The sequence below is a fragment of the Cynara cardunculus genome (genome assembly GCF_001531365.2).
Source record: "Cynara cardunculus var. scolymus isolate 2C chromosome LG 14, CcrdV1, whole genome shotgun sequence".
Taxonomy (NCBI): Eukaryota; Viridiplantae; Streptophyta; class Magnoliopsida; order Asterales; family Asteraceae; genus Cynara; species Cynara cardunculus.
The window spans coordinates 11,720,588-11,736,415 of NC_037541.1; the positions used below are offsets into that span (position 1 = coordinate 11,720,588).

The window sequence follows — 15,828 nt, forward strand, 5'->3', positions numbered from 1 at the left end:
TATAATTTAATTTAAGTTTAATAATAAAACAATTTGTTTTTGGTTTAATATTATAAATTTTATAAATATAATAATTAAGTATTCTGTTAGAATTTAATGATTATACTAATTATATTTTAGATTTTTTATATTTAAATGAGATGTTTATCTTGTATTTGATTGTGTTTATCTGCAGTTAGTTACATGAATTCAGATATGAGATGAAATCGGATAGGGATGAAATCGTTTAGGGATGAAATCGTTTAGGGATGAACGGGTTTAAGAGTTTTTARGAGTTTTAAGAGTTTTTAAGAGTTTTAGCCAAATGCTTTATAAGATAGTATAGATATAGACTTGGGATCATGTGAGACCAATGGTTTTTCGTGAGACCCGTAAGACCAATTCTCAGCCCTTAGATTAGAATTACTATCGTCAGATTTGAACATTCATAAACGCCACGAGACTTCTCAATAATTACAAAATTGCCACCGTGCAACTTTAAACCATTAGATCATTAGCTTATAAAGTTGATCAATGAACATAAATTGGTCTCACGGGTCTCATGAAAAACCCTTGGTCTCACGTGAACCCAATATATATATATATATATATATATATACAATTACACTATCACGTATACTATTCATATACACATAGTTTCAATCCATTCTCCATCTCTATATAACTCATTCGTATATATGTTCAGTAATTGTGAACATATATATGTAAATTGAGAAAATTAATTGAATGTGATATGCGTAAGATTTAAGAAGTATGAATAAATTGTATCAAATGGTTGATGATGAAAAAAATTATGAGTTGAGAAATAACATAAATTATTTTGCTATTTAAAAAAAATAAAAATAAAAATAAAAATAATTATATTTCTTTATAAGTTGAATCCTTTGTAGGAGGCCCAAAGGTTCAAAATGGCAGCCCAATTGATCAAGATCTAGGAAGCCCAGAAAAGTCTTCCAAGATTCGATTCCCCCATCTTCATCTTCTTCCCTAGGCCGCTGCAAACAATTTGCAGACTCCTTTTCTCTCTCAGATGGATTGGTAATTTTCAACTTAAATCGTTACATGGATGATGATACGATCAACATTCATCCTCAAACAAGCCCCTGATCAGTTTATCATCAAGTTCAAATCTGTATCATCACTTCTCTATTCCTCTGTTTCTGCTTCACCATCATCACCCATTGAAGAAGAAGAAGATTTTGCATCTCATCTACTCTCTCTTCTATCTCTACCCAATTGGCAAAAAAACCCTCGTCTCAAAGCCCTAATTCCATCGATATCCCCATCACACGCTACCTCTCTTTTCAACAATAACCCTAACTTGAATCCACAAACGGCTCTTACCTTTTTCAATCTTTTATCACAGAGATCCAATTTTAAACCCACCGTTGAGTCTTTTGCATCATTGCTGACTATATTGATCAAGAATGAGTTTCTGAATGTGGCTGAAAAGGTCCGGATTTCGATGTTGAAGGCTTGCGAAACCGAGGAGGATGCGAGGTTTGTTCTGGGGCTGTTGAGAAAAATGAATGTTGATGGAGAATTTAAATTTAAGCTTAGTATTAGATGTTATAATACATTGCTGATGTGTTTATCAAGGTTTCTAATGGTTGATGATATGAAATGTGTCTTTTTAGAGATGTTGGATGATGAAATTATGCCGAATATATACACGTATAATTCAATGGTGAATGGGTATTGTAAATTGGGTAAAGTTGATGTGGCAAGGTTGTATGTGAGCAAGATCATTCAAGCTAACCTTAGTCCCGATACTCATACTTATACGTCGTTGATTCTAGGGCATTGTAGGAATAAAGATGTCGATAGTGCATTTAAGGTGTTTGCTGTAATGCCTAAAAAGGGGTGTCGCAGAAATGAGGTTTCTTATACGAATTTAATACATGGGTTTTGTGAAGATAGGCGTATTGACGAAGCTCTAGAATTGTTCCATCAAATGGGTGATGATGGCTGCTTCCCAACAGTCCGTACATTTACCGTTTTGATATCTGCATTAAGTAGGATAGGTAGAATGGCAGAAGCATTGGATTTATTTAAAGCGATGAGTGAGAGAGGTTGTGAGCCAAATGCTCACACATACACGGTTCTTATTGATGGAATGTGTAAAGAAAGAAATCTTGATGAAGCGAGGAGGTTGTTTGATGTGATGGAAAAGAAAGGAGTGGTTGGCACTGTGGTGACGTATAATGCTCTGATTGATGGATACTGTAAGGAAGGAAAGGTCGAGAATGCAATCGAGATGTTTGAAAAGATGGGAACGGAAGGGTTGAAAGCGAATGTCCGTACTTACAATGAGTTGATCGGTGGGTATTGCAAAGGGAACAACATTCACAAGGCTATGGCATTGCTTGATAAGATGACGAAAAAGAAACTATCACCTACCATTATGACTTACAACTTGCTAATGAATGGAGTTTGTAAGCAGGATCATGTTGATAGTGCTTATAGGTTGATTGGTTTGATGAAAGAAAACGGTGTTGTTCCTGATGAGTGGACCTATAGTTCTCTTGTAGAGGCCCTATGTAGACGAGGAAGTGTAGAAGAAGCTCACAATTTGCTTGGTTGTCTTAAGGAGAAGGGCATAAAAGTAAATGAAGTTATCTACACGACTCTTATAGATGGGTATTTCCAAATAGGGAAACCTGATAGTGGCATGGCTTTATTTGAGGAAATGCTTATTGAGGATTGCTTACCTAATTCCTGCACATATAATGTGCTGATTCATGGTTTGTGTAAAGGAGATAAGATGCGAGAAGCGTTTATGTTAATGGGGAAGATGATAAAGATAGGTTTGGAACTGGAAATTACTACGTGCACGATCTTTATTGAGCAGTTACTCAAATTTTTTGACTTTTCTGACGCTCGTAAGCTTTTCATTCAAGTGGTTTCTTCCGGATTGAAGCCTGATGTTTGTACATACACTTCATTCATTCTTGCATATTGCAGTCACGGGATGATCAAACAGGCGGAAGGTATGATGAATGAAATGATGGAGCAAGGTGTAAAACCGGATACGGCAACGTATACGGTTTTTATTGATTCGTATGGACGTGCAGGACAGCTAGATTGTGCTTTTGGTGTTTTAAAACGTATGGTGGATGCTGGATGTGAACCTTCTCATCATACGTATGCTATAATAGTGAAGCACCTTTTAATTGCACAACAAAGGAAAAATGTTGAGTTTCATACAGGATCTGATCTGGATACGAACATGACCAAAGTCAACATTGGTAATGTGTGGAAGCTAATGGATTTCGATACTGCAATGGAGCTTTTTTCAGAAATGCTTAAAAGGGGTTGCAAACCGAATATCAACACCTTTGAGGCACTGACCGTTGGACTCTGTAGAGAAGGGAGGATCGAAGAAGCTAGCAGGTTGGTTGCTCATATGTTAGCAAATGAGCTCACTCCTAATGAACATATATACATCTCTTTGGTAAATTGTTTATGTTACTTGCGAATGTTTGACAAAGCATTGACACTGGTAAATACTATGGCCGAAAAAGGGTTTTTGCTTCATCTAAAGTCCTATAAGTTGCTTATTTGTGGATTGTATGATGAAAGAAAGCCTGAAAAAGCTAAGGAAGTTTTCTGCAGTCTGCTTGAAGGGTACAATCCGGATGAAATTGCTTGGAAGATTCTCCTTGACGGCTTACTTAAACAAGGCCTAGTTCATAGGTGCTCTGAGCTCATAGATGTCATGGAGAAGAAGGGTTGTCATCTTAATCCCCATACATATAAAATTTTAGTCGACCATATGGGTGTTTAAATAGGTTAGAGGCAAGAATCTTGAAAATTGATATATACTTCCAAATAAGACCGTTCCAAGATCTTGGGGAGGAAATGGTATTCTGATGCCATTTGATATTTCAACATATTCCCGTGTTTGTATCGAGTGAGGAGAAATGAAGATGCAATTCCTGGTCCCAATTTATGAGAAGAAATGGGATGGGGCCATAAAAAGGAGAATGGAAGTGACCGTGTAACATGTTCGGCATTCCAGACTTCCTCCGTAATTTCTCACCAGGATTTATCTTTTCTTGCGAAAGTTGAGGGGCTAGTTGAACCAAGTGTCATCTTGTTTCAGTGAAAGATTTCACTGGTGCAGTTGGTATCCTCAAACACATAATGTTTACAGGTAACAAGTTGTTTTTTACCTTGTATTTTGAAATTGTAGAAAAAGATTCAATAACTCTTGCATTCGTTAGTGAAGCCGATTCTAATATAATTGTGCTATACTGGTACACATAATTGCACACACACACACGCACATATGTATACACGCATATATGGAGTAGTATATTCCATTGAATCTCAAGCAATTGGTATTGTCGAAGATCTATCAGTACAAAACAACTCTTAGAATTTTGTTTTCCTTTCTTTGATAATTCTAAGGACCATGATTTTATCACACATCTATCTGTGTAATTGTTGCTTTTCTATCGAGTCCCTGTTGTTTGGTACTTCATTGTTCGTTTTCATGTTTTTGGTGAAGTTCTGCTTTGGCTTACCTACATCATTAATCCTAGTTTCGTGTTGTGGTTCCCATTTTTATTTATCCTCCCATCAAGTGAATGCGACCCACAATAATATCTACACTATTTTCCGTTCCATACAGCCGGGATTCACAAAAATGGCTTTGGGGTGCGTTTGGTATGTGGGATATGACAGTACAAAAATTTGTCATCCCACTTTTGGTGCGATTCACAAAAAAGGCATTTTTTCTGTCCCACTAAAATAGGTGGAACAAAAACCAGGTAGATCAGAAGATTGGTGAATTACCGAACTACCCATGTCAAATTAAAACCTTAATACCTTCCAGAATTCTTTTATCCTCCTATGCAAACAACTGATCTGACCTTGTAAATCTTCACTAAAATGCTTGGATTATGTTAAACAGCAGTCATTTATGTAATGAAACTTGTTACCTCCATTACAGATGAAGGTGAAATTCACCATAGCAGTTTGCTGATTGGAAATTCACTGCAAGTTTTGTTCATGATTTACCGAGGGCATTGAGGTCAGCCCGCTTGGCAATATGGGAGACTGGTTTCCTTTTTCAAATCTTGAACAAGATTTTTGAGGTCAGAGTTTGTTAAACACATCTATATACATTCTTCTGCTTACTTCTATCAAGTGTCGTAATTGTGAAATGAAATGAGAATCCTCAATGCTAATGTAATTATAGATTTGCTCTCTTTTTCTACGACACTTCATGTTAGACTTAGATGTATAAACATAAACAGAAAACATAATTTTTGTCTAGATTGCTAGTGATGTTTCAACCAAAATATGCTTATATCAATTACAAGATTGTTGACTTGCCCCATTAGTTGTTTCTGTACAACCTTATGAAATACCAACAAAGCGATTCTATTCCTATTGCTGTTAAGTTATATTAATCACTGAACTCTCTCTCTATATATATAACACACACGCACAAATTTCGTTATGTCTTCAGTAAGCTTGTCCTTCATTACTTCAGTTCTTCGGCTGATAGGAATACACAACCTGAACATTCTAAGTGTTTATATCATAAGCTTGTCAGTCATCAAATCTAACGGTTTAGGGACTCGACAATGTTCATGTTAAATTCTAGAAACTAGCAGAATAACTCAATTGAATCTTTAAAAACAGAAAGGGGTATTTAGAACGTTAATTTTTTCTTAATTCCAAGTTGTTTAACATCATAGAGGCAGGTGAGATGAAGGTTATTGAGTTACTTTTTTAGAACGTCTTGCTTCTAATCAAAAACTAATGACCCTCTTTTGGGGAGGTCGAGGGTGGGGGCGGGGAGAGTGTTAGAGGGCTAGCAAATACGGTAGGAAGTGATGTCTGCTTTTACTTGCCTTTTCCATATTTCAATGAACCTATTTTTTGCTACTTTTTACTCCTTTTCTCTTGCTTTCTATTTATTAGTTTTCGTTCTCTTTTCCCTTTTAGCTCACACTTTTGCACAAGCCGAGGTCTTCAAGGAAACAACCGTTTTACCCAAAAGGGGTGCAGGACGGGTCTGCATACATCCCCCCATGGGGTATACCGAGTTGGTTTGGTTTGGTTTGGTATGGTATTCTGGACAATGAATTTCTCGACAGTATGTTAAGACAATGTTCACATGCATACGGCTATGATAGTTCTCTCATTCATATGTTATATGTATCTCCAACAGCCATGTTGCATTTTAAGCCGACTAGGTTCTAAAATCTAGGCATCCGGAGCTTGTAATTTTCACAATTATCATCCAATCTTTATTATTCTTAGGAACCAACTAGACATTCTACATATGTTGACTTGTGTAGCAAGAACAGGTTCATACTTGTGGTTGCAGCCATATCGGTTTTGTGTGGTTCGTGTACAAATGGTGCTCGTGGTTTGGACCCAAACTTTGTCTGTGAACGTGTTGTCGAGTGGAGAGCACAGTCCGTTTCTTTTACACTTGTATATTTTTTTTATCAGTAAGGTAGTAAGAAATAAATCTTTTGCAATCGGTACTCGGGTTTGTAGTGCATCTTTACCATATTGCTATATAAATTGCATTCTTTTGGTAAGTTCTCTAATCCTCGTAGTCGGGGTAAGGTCTGTGCTCTTCTTAGCAGAACTGCACATGGTTGGTCAAATTTCTTGTAGAAATATGCATGTAACATTGAGAATAATGCTAATACCACCCTTTTTTTTACAATCGAGTAGTAGGTCGGGCTTGGTTCGAAGAAATAATACCATAATTGGTTTTTCAAAATAGTGCTCGAGTTTAAACTTGCGCAGTTTCCGAATGCTTGAGCTGGATTCCAACAATTTTGAGTTATGCGTTGTGTCTAAAATTCAAGCTTTTAAAGCTTGTTTATGGAGTTGAATTCAGATCGATTGACTTGTTTATAAAATTTAAGGTTTTTATGCTCATATATATTTTGATTTATGAATTAGGAAACAGTTTTTGCACCAAAAAGTGTATTGCTCGTATGGCTTGACTTTGAAAATTTTAATCAAGCTTTTGAATGAACCGGATCAAATACTGGTGTTTCAAAGCCCGATTTTTAAAATAAAACGAGTTTTCATTTGTTTTGGTGCTCAACTTAAGCTCAAGTTCGAGTAACTTGTTAAATGCGCGGATTATTAATATCCCTACTTACATAACATCCTTTTATGAAAAAACTGTTCATAATCGTATAACCTTAATTGGTCGAATGTAACTAGTATAGTGACGGATTTGTTTTATAACGTAAATTTTTTTATTATTTATAAAACTATAATATTTTTTTTTTTTATAAAAAAAAAAAAAGTTTTATTTGCAACAAAGATCCAAAAAATTAAACATTCCATAAATTTCCATCTTTACACTTTCTTGAAATCAATTATTTGCAACAAGAATGCAAACAAAACCTACCCACTAAAACCCTTTGATCAAAACTGGGATTCAAGAACCCTAATCTTTACACAATCAAAACCTGAAAGACTCCACAATCAAATAGTCAAATTCTCTTGAATCCCGAGGAATGACCCCACGATTTGACCTCCGACATCTGGGAACGTTTCGAACCCCGGAAGAGGTCTTACCTTTCCGCTTCTAACGACTTCAACCGGATATTTCAAAAGATGGCCGTTCAATTCGGTTATTTCATCGGCTGCAAACTGGTTCCAGTTGGCTTCAGCCATCGATCGAACCTGTCTTACGCTTTCGATGGACTCAGGCCTCGTAAAACAGTCACGGACAGTGCCGAGATGCTCGGCCCAAAGAGACATTCGATATCCGTGAATCTTGAAAAACCATCAAAAACCAATGTTTCATTGCCATTTTATGTAGTAACATGTGCACATGGTATTTGGGCAAAAAAGTTAGAATGCCAACAACACAACTGGCCCCCCACGGACCCCTACTCTAAGGACACCAACGTGAGGGGGTATTTGTTAGCTTCACTCAGCGGTTGAGTCTGGCAGTGGCCGGGGGTGGGGGCAGGATCGAACCCAGAATCTATCTTGTATTTGAGCAAAGTTGCCCCACCCCTTTGCCAACTGAGCTACATGCCAAAGGCATGTGCACATAGAATTGAAATGGCTAACGATGGTGATTAGCATTTTAAACCTTTCGTCTCGACACTTTGTTACTACACAACAAACATATGATTGGTTGTTACAAAACAAAGTGACTATCACAATGATTCTAAATGCTAATCACAGCCTAGAAACCAAACTAAACCAAACCAAACAAACCCAGTATATCCCACCTGAGGTGGGGTCAGGGGAGGCTCAAATGTACGTGGACCTGACCACTACTCCAAAGAGTAGAGTGGTGGTTTCTATAAAGACAAATATGATCAAGATTTTGAAAGTTGGTTAAGAGAACAATAATACACAAAAGAAGCCGGTACAAGAAAAGCATAACCGATGTAAGGAAACTACACTCCCACTCTCGTAGCTCGCTCTCCTATTTCTTTTTTGGTTTCACAAGTCAGAGGTCTTTATGGAAACAACCTTCCTACCCATCGGGATAAAAGAAAGGTCTGCATACATCCTACCCCTAGACCCTACCTCAGTGCAGGATTTATTGAGTTTATTTTGTTTGGTTTCAGTTGGGTATATGTGACCTTTGCAAGTATATCCAAGATGTTTAACTCTTTAAGAGTTCATGTAGGGTGTGTCCGGTATGTATACGAAACCGGACATGACTGAATGGGACAGGAACGTATGGGCGAGAGTGAGGTAGAAGGGTAAAAAGGTTTTCAGGCTTTAATTTGACATGGATATTTTAGTAATTTACCAATCTTGTCCCAGAAAAATGCATTTTGTCCCACTCCGTCTTATCCTCCGAGGCTAAATGTCACACCAATCGCGAAATAACAAGTTTTTATTCTATCATGTCTCGTCTCATTCTGTGTACCAAATGCAACCTTACAGACAAATCTCTAACACAATCAACATTAGCTAGCTAGATTCTCAGATAGAAAACCATACACATTTACAAAAATGATCAAGACACTCTAAATGCACAATGATACTCGAGAGAATCGTGAGTAAAATATTACCTGTCCTCGTGGATCGGTGAGATTTTTCGCCCAAGTATGATTAGGTTGGTAGGCGCCCATTGCAATTTCTGTATCTCGAGTTCCCTCCATAGAGCGTTGATTTATGTTTGCGGAGCCTATAAGTACATACTCATCATCCACTATCATGCCTTTCGAATGAACGTAGATCATGAATCGCCTGTTCTTACGTGCAAGTCCCTAAAAATAATCGAAATAAAACAAATTGTATAGCCATATGTGCAAAACGTTAGATACAAGTATAAATTAAACAAACCAAACCAAAAAAAACCAGTATGTTTTTACAAACTCTTGCTATATCAATAAAAACATGTTAAGTTCATCAAGCACTTGTTTATTTAGGTGCATTAAGCTATTCATTTACCAACATACATAAGACAACATCACGTTCAAAACGTCATTTATTCAAATAAGTCATACCAACGAAAATAAATAGCAAAGAAAGACGTAGGGGCTGTTTAGTTGGTTTTCCATCAAGTCTTGTATGGATAAAACCGTCTTTGTGGATTAACGTGTCTGTATAGATTGGGAAGGTTTTTGTTTGAGAGAGTTATTTCATAGATAGAATGAGCGTGTTTTTCAATAGCAACAGGCATTTTTGGAAGAAAAAAAAACTTCGCTTTATTCATAAAGCTCGCCTCTAGAAGCTCACTGAATAAGCCACTTTTTATATCATTAAGTCACTATCAAATAGTCATATATAGCTGACTGAATAAGTTGCGAGTCCCATTAAGCTCATTAAGCTGCTAACAAACAGGCCCGTAATCTACTTGATAGAGGGAGTAACCTTTTTTTTGGTGTTCAAAAAGAAGTCATGATGTCGTATAGCCAGAAAGACAAATAACTAACCTGAGGAGTATTTTCGGGACTATGATTAGGTGAACTATCAGGGCCGATGGCCTCACGATTCCCCAAACAAAAGAAATTGAGATAATCCGTTGGTGAAAACGCCTCCTCAAGACCAACCTCCACCAAAGCCTTGTAGATAGTTTGATACATCATTTGCATCGTCTTGTTCTACAAAGTTAGAATCCATAGCACTACAAATTACTCCCTCACGACGACTTTGAAGTCGAGCATATAACAATTTAGCATCAAATTTATACAAAACTTTCGGACTGAGATAAACTTTTTACCACCATTAGTGACCTTTCTAATATACATGAAAATTCATATAATATGGGATTTGAAATAATTGCCCAATTAAACCAAACCAAAAAAACTCAGTATATCCCACTCGAAAGCAGGGTTTGGGAGGGGTAGGATGTATGTAGATCTTACCTCAACTACTAAGGTTGTTTCCGTGAAAACTCTTGACTTGTGCACGATGTAACGTGTGTGCAAGTGGGCAACAAGATAAGTAATAAAATAGGTCATAAAGAAATATAACAAGTAGATTTTGGCCTAAGCACATCTAACTGTAGGAGTTCTGATGGGATCCGGTGCATTAGTGCTTGTATGATCGCACCTAGATAATTGTCATAAATAATTACTTCATCTCGACTTTCCAAAAATTAAGTCAAAGTGATTTAAGAATATTATACCTGCCAAAATAAAATCCGTTGGGTTGCAGAACCCGTTGGGACACCCTCCGGCCACATAGGGATGACAATATATACTGCAAACCTTTCATGTGCTCTAATTTTACTAGCAACCTTAAGTGCGATCTCCATTGGAATCAAATTGTTGGCACCTACGAAAAGTTAAGGTATAATCAAGAATTGTCATTTTTACATAATTGATACTCCTTCCGTCCCAAAAATAAATGTCCCAAATAAAAAAAGGCACACAGTTTTAGAAATGTGTAATAGAGACAACTGAATGACATTCTAAATGACAATTTTACCACCTAATAATAGAGAAAGCAATCAAATTCTCAATCTCATAAATAAGGGTAGAATTGGAAAGTAGGCACTTACTTTTGAAAACAAACACTTATTTTGGGACGGATGGAGTATGTCAAAAGAAATGTTCCTTACCTAAGTCTCTATAAGACTTCCAATTGTACGATGATCCAATAAAATACTGATTTTCGATATAGATGAAATGTTGTGCAGAACGGATAGCCTTCACGTATGCAGAATGTATGCTCATATCGATGAGCACGTTCTTCCCACAAACCAAGTTCTGTTCAAACAAGTTTATTAATAACATATCACCCACAAAGAAAGAAAGTAATCCTAAAGAAATTGTTTGTATCTCATCACCTTGGCTGTAGCTTCCTGTGGATCTTTTGGAAAGCCTTTAACGGAGTTTGAATCAATTGAACGAAAAATCTGCATCAGATAAAAAAGAATTCTGTCACATGAAATTTAAACAAAATATAAACAAGAGAAGTTTGATATCGGAAACTAAGTATATGCTGATTTATCTTATTTACCTGTACATGCCAACCCTCAGGGTCCTCTTCACCATCGCAAGGTTCATCATTCGCACCCAAAATTTCCGGAAACTTTTCCATCTTTAGCAAAACATCTTCGTATGCCTTCAGTTTTTTTATGCCCCGAGGCTTTGAAGCCTTTAGCCACCGCTCCTCAAAGTTGGTCATAACGTCATAAGCTGCCGGGCCATCAATTCTACTATGCAAATCATGCCATGGTTCTCTTGGACAACCAGAAAGATGCCCCTGTTAGAAACAATAATGAAAAATCTTGAATAAGATGATAGCACGTGCTATTAAAATAGTGAAGAAAACCCTTAGGGGTAACTCAACTAGTGAGGCCTTGGGTTTGCTCCCCAGAGGTCATTGGTTCAAGTCCCCTCGGGTCACCAGAGGTTTTGAACGACTGTTAACATCAGAGTCCCATAGGATTAGTTGAGGTGCGTGCAAGCAGGCCTGAACTCCCATGGATAGCAAAACTAAGGAGTTGTTTGGTTAGTTTTCCAAAAAGTCCTTAATGAATAAAGTTGTCTGTGTGAATTAATCTGTCTGTAAGGTTTTTATTTGGGAAGGTTTTTTCATTGATGAAAAGAGCTTGTGTTTTTAATTGAGGGGATAGGTTTGGAAAAAACTTGGGTTTCTACATAAAGCTCACCCCTATAAGCTTACTGAATAAGTCATTTTCTATATCATTAAGACTGTACCAAACAATCATGTATATTTGACCAAATAAGCTGCGAGTCCCAAACAAGCCCTAAACGAAACCTAACGGCTTGATGCTCATTAGTTATTTAGAAGAAGTCGAACAATTAGAAGTTTATGTCCGGGGCTATTATCCACTAGACATTTTTTTCTCAAACAATTGAAACTAAAAAGAATGAGTAAGATCTTAGACGTCACCGTGAAGGTCGGATTATGATAGTCCTTTGCATGTGTGGTACTTAAAGTCCTAAATATGGGATGTTCTGGAGTATCATATCTCCCATTGCAAAGATCAAGTCCCCCAACAAAAGATACGATTTTTCTTTTATCATCTCCAGCTTCAACATCTACAATCACAGTTTTCTGGTGGTGTGTATAGATCGTTCCAACCTCCTAAGAAACAAAAAAGTGAAGAAAATAAAGCATACAACACAACACGAAGAACAAATTATACCTCAGAAAATCCCTTGGCTACTTAAGATATTTGGAAGAAATTTTGATCCAAATGCCATGAAAAAGAAGCATGTTCTTCACTTGATAGTAATAATGCAGAATACCCAAAAGAAAAAGCTAATCTTTTACTAGCAACTTTATCGTGTTCGAAACCAAGTAGTTTGTTGATTTGTAACGTACCTTCTTCTTGACCCAGCTATGTTTTTTTCCTGCCATACGAGGACAAAGCAGCACATGCACAGAAGAGTGCTTAAAGAAACGCCGAGTCTCTTCATCATGGGTAGCCATTAGTCCATCCTGAAGATATTAAGGTGGCATTCATTTATAACACTTTCCTCAATTCTCCATTTTGTTGGTCTCATCTCCATTTCTTCAATGGGAATCAACAATCATATTCCATTTCTTCTTATTTATATCATATAAATAGGATCCACAAAATAGAAATGTTAAATGTCCAAAATGAATAACATCTAAGCTAATGTGTAATAGATATCACACATTCAAAACAAATTCTAGCTTTTCCCGAGTCATTGAATAAGTTCATTAACATTAGCCTCATTGGAAAACTTCAAAGAAAAGAAAGAGTATGCATTAAAAAGACTTGGCATTAGCAAACACCTCGGGGGACCGGAAGTTACGAGTTAAATGCCTTATCCTTCCAATAATAAAGAGAGAGACAAATCTAGCGGACCAAAATCAGTAATTCTAACTAGAAATTTGCCAAAAAATGACATGTTGCACTTTGCATGGGATATCCACCTCCCAACACACACACACACACATATAGGGTCAGGTTCTGGGGAAAACCACAAAAAATGAAAACTAAGGAACACCCTGGACGGTATGCACATGTGCATACAAGTAATTTATAAGCAATTTGTTTGGTATGCACATGTGCATAACATGCATACATGCATAAAAACCAAGAAACGGCTTCAATTACTCGTATGCATATATCGTCCAGATGAACGATTACCAGGGTGATCCTCAATTTTTCATTTTTTTTGAAGGTTTTCCTCTGAACCTCCCCCCCCCCCCCCCCCTCTCTCCCTCTCTCTCTCTCTCTCTATATATATATATATATTTGCAATTTTCATGAGATCAAGGGGGTATAAAATTTGTTTTTATATTACTACAACCCCATTTGAAATAAGAAGTTACTTTTGAGTAAGACATCAATGCCACCAACATTCTACACTATTTATGCAATATGTGACGCCTGAGGATCAAGATTTGAACAAGAAACAAAGCTTTTTACAAATTTTCTATGACTTATGTATGTTATCAAACATAAAATGACATTAATTGGTTACTAACGCTTTCAAGAAACAACGAAAACTTACCGTTTTATATCCCATTATGCTTCTTGAAGTAGGGTCATCCCAAACAAGAAGCAGAACTCTTACACCTTCCTGTGCTTTGCTTTTCAGAAGATCTCCTAGGGAATACTGTGGTGCATCCGGAACCTCACGGACCAGTACCACTTTGTCCCATACCGACCATCCTGTGATGTAAATGAGCCGCTTGGCATTAGATATTGCATTAAATATGTCAATCCAACAAGTCCCATGAACATAGCGCATGCCATCACTAAGCTCAAAATCCGGGAGGCTTTCATGGGGTACGTGTGCATCTTGATAGAGAGTAACTCTCCCACCTTTCCTTAGAGGAAAATAAGTGCCAGGAACTCCGAGATACTGAGGACCAGCTCCAACTCCGTTGTTATAGAAACTCAATCTTGCCATTGGAATGTATTGCATTGTGAGTGCCAAACCAGCTCCATTCTTACAAGGCCTTCCATTTGCATTGATTAATGGAAAAATTCCTTCAATTTTTGATCCACAATATATATGTTCAACTGGGATTGCCACAGCTCCTATAAGTTGAGATCCCACGACGTCACTATCTTTGACAAGAAAATGAATTTCAGCAGTATGATGTGCAACAGGTACGCTAAAATGTTGATTCCAAACAGGATTCTCACTGTTGGTACGCACGTAAGTTCTTCCAACCACTGCACTCGTTATAGCAATGGAAACGTATGGGTCACTAGTTTGCTTTCCGGGTAATTTGTTAAAAACATCCCCCATTGTTTTATGAAACACATCCATGTTCGGAAGGTTCTTTGCCTCATGAACCCAAATATCAAGATTCCCATGTAAGAGCAGAACCTTCAAAGCCTTTTTGGGAGTCCCGTATGGCACGATCTGATAATTCTGACTATTTGCTAAATCTAACGAAGCTGTTTGGTGAATTGCAAGAATTTGAGATGAATCAAGTGAGCCGGTAGGAGAAGTGAATCCTGTGAAACTACTTGGATAAGAAGCACTGTGATGATGTCCAGGATAAGGAGGCCCAGATGCACCTGGTGCTGTTGATGGTGGTTCGTTCTCAGAAGGGTTAGAGTTACTCGTCGCATTATCATCTTCACGAGTAGTCCCACTAACACCACTTTCTTGACTATTTGGTTGAGTTGTTTCCCCAGGCTGTGGTGGTGACATTCCTGTGGGATAAGGATATCCGTATCCCGGATACTGATATCCGTATCCAGGTGGTGGTGGTGGTGGTGATTGGTATGGATATGGAAAGGGGCATGGAGGATATGGAGCTGAATTGGGAGGTGGGTATGGAGGATGATTGGAAGGGGATGGAAATGGGGAAGAATTGGGAGGTTGTCCATGTGGATTAGGATTATATGAAGATGACTGATTGTTATTGTTATCCATTCAACAACAATGCTGTATATATATATATATATGTGTGTGTATATATATACATACACATTCAATTAGGGTTCATCACTTTATTCATGTGCTATTACAATCACAAATGCCCAATTGGGTCAAGGTTTCATATGGATCTCTCTAATCATGTTCAATCTTCAAAACTACTCAAAAATTTGAAGACAAACATAGGGTTCTAAATTGGTATTTGTATCTAATAAAACCTAAGCTAAATAAATACGAAAAATACAGTTTAATTTGAGAAACGAATAGAAGAAAGAACAGAGATACCTTTGATTTGGAAGATCTTGATGGTGATGATGACAGATTGAAAGAAAAATATGGGTTAAAGAAAATGGGGGAAAAAGACGAGGACCCATGTGAAAAATTTTGCGATTATAACGCAAAATCTCCACCATTTTTCTTAAAGATTTCAAGTTTCTAAATGGGGTGATTTGAATTTTTGAGGGAAGACCCTAATTCATGAACTCCCAAATCCCAACGGTATTTCAACTAT

The 15,828-nt window shown here is 37.2% G+C and overlaps 2 protein-coding genes across 2 annotated transcripts; one reads left to right on the plus strand and one right to left on the minus strand.

Annotated features, from left to right (window-relative positions):
• The first annotated feature begins 1,008 nt into the window (after positions 1-1,008).
• LOC112526347 (pentatricopeptide repeat-containing protein At5g65560) lies at positions 1,009-6,335 on the plus strand. Its single transcript, XM_025136623.1, has 3 exons — positions 1,009-4,156; positions 4,958-5,102; positions 5,962-6,335. The coding sequence occupies exon 1, from the start codon at positions 1,067-1,069 to the stop codon at positions 3,785-3,787; it is 2,721 nt and encodes a 906-aa protein (XP_024992391.1). The 5' UTR covers positions 1,009-1,066; the 3' UTR covers positions 3,788-4,156; positions 4,958-5,102; positions 5,962-6,335.
• A 1,037-nt stretch (positions 6,336-7,372) lies between these two features.
• LOC112526428 (phospholipase D gamma 1-like) lies at positions 7,373-15,314 on the minus strand. Its single transcript, XM_025136712.1, has 10 exons — positions 13,932-15,314; positions 12,769-12,885; positions 12,334-12,528; positions 11,434-11,679; positions 11,261-11,329; positions 11,033-11,180; positions 10,598-10,746; positions 9,903-10,070; positions 9,036-9,233; positions 7,373-7,770 (listed from the first exon to the last, which is right to left on the minus strand). Exons 1-10 carry the CDS (start codon positions 15,312-15,314, stop codon positions 7,477-7,479), a joined length of 2,967 nt encoding a protein of 988 aa, XP_024992480.1. The 3' UTR covers positions 7,373-7,476.
• Positions 15,315-15,828: the final 514 nt, after the last annotated feature.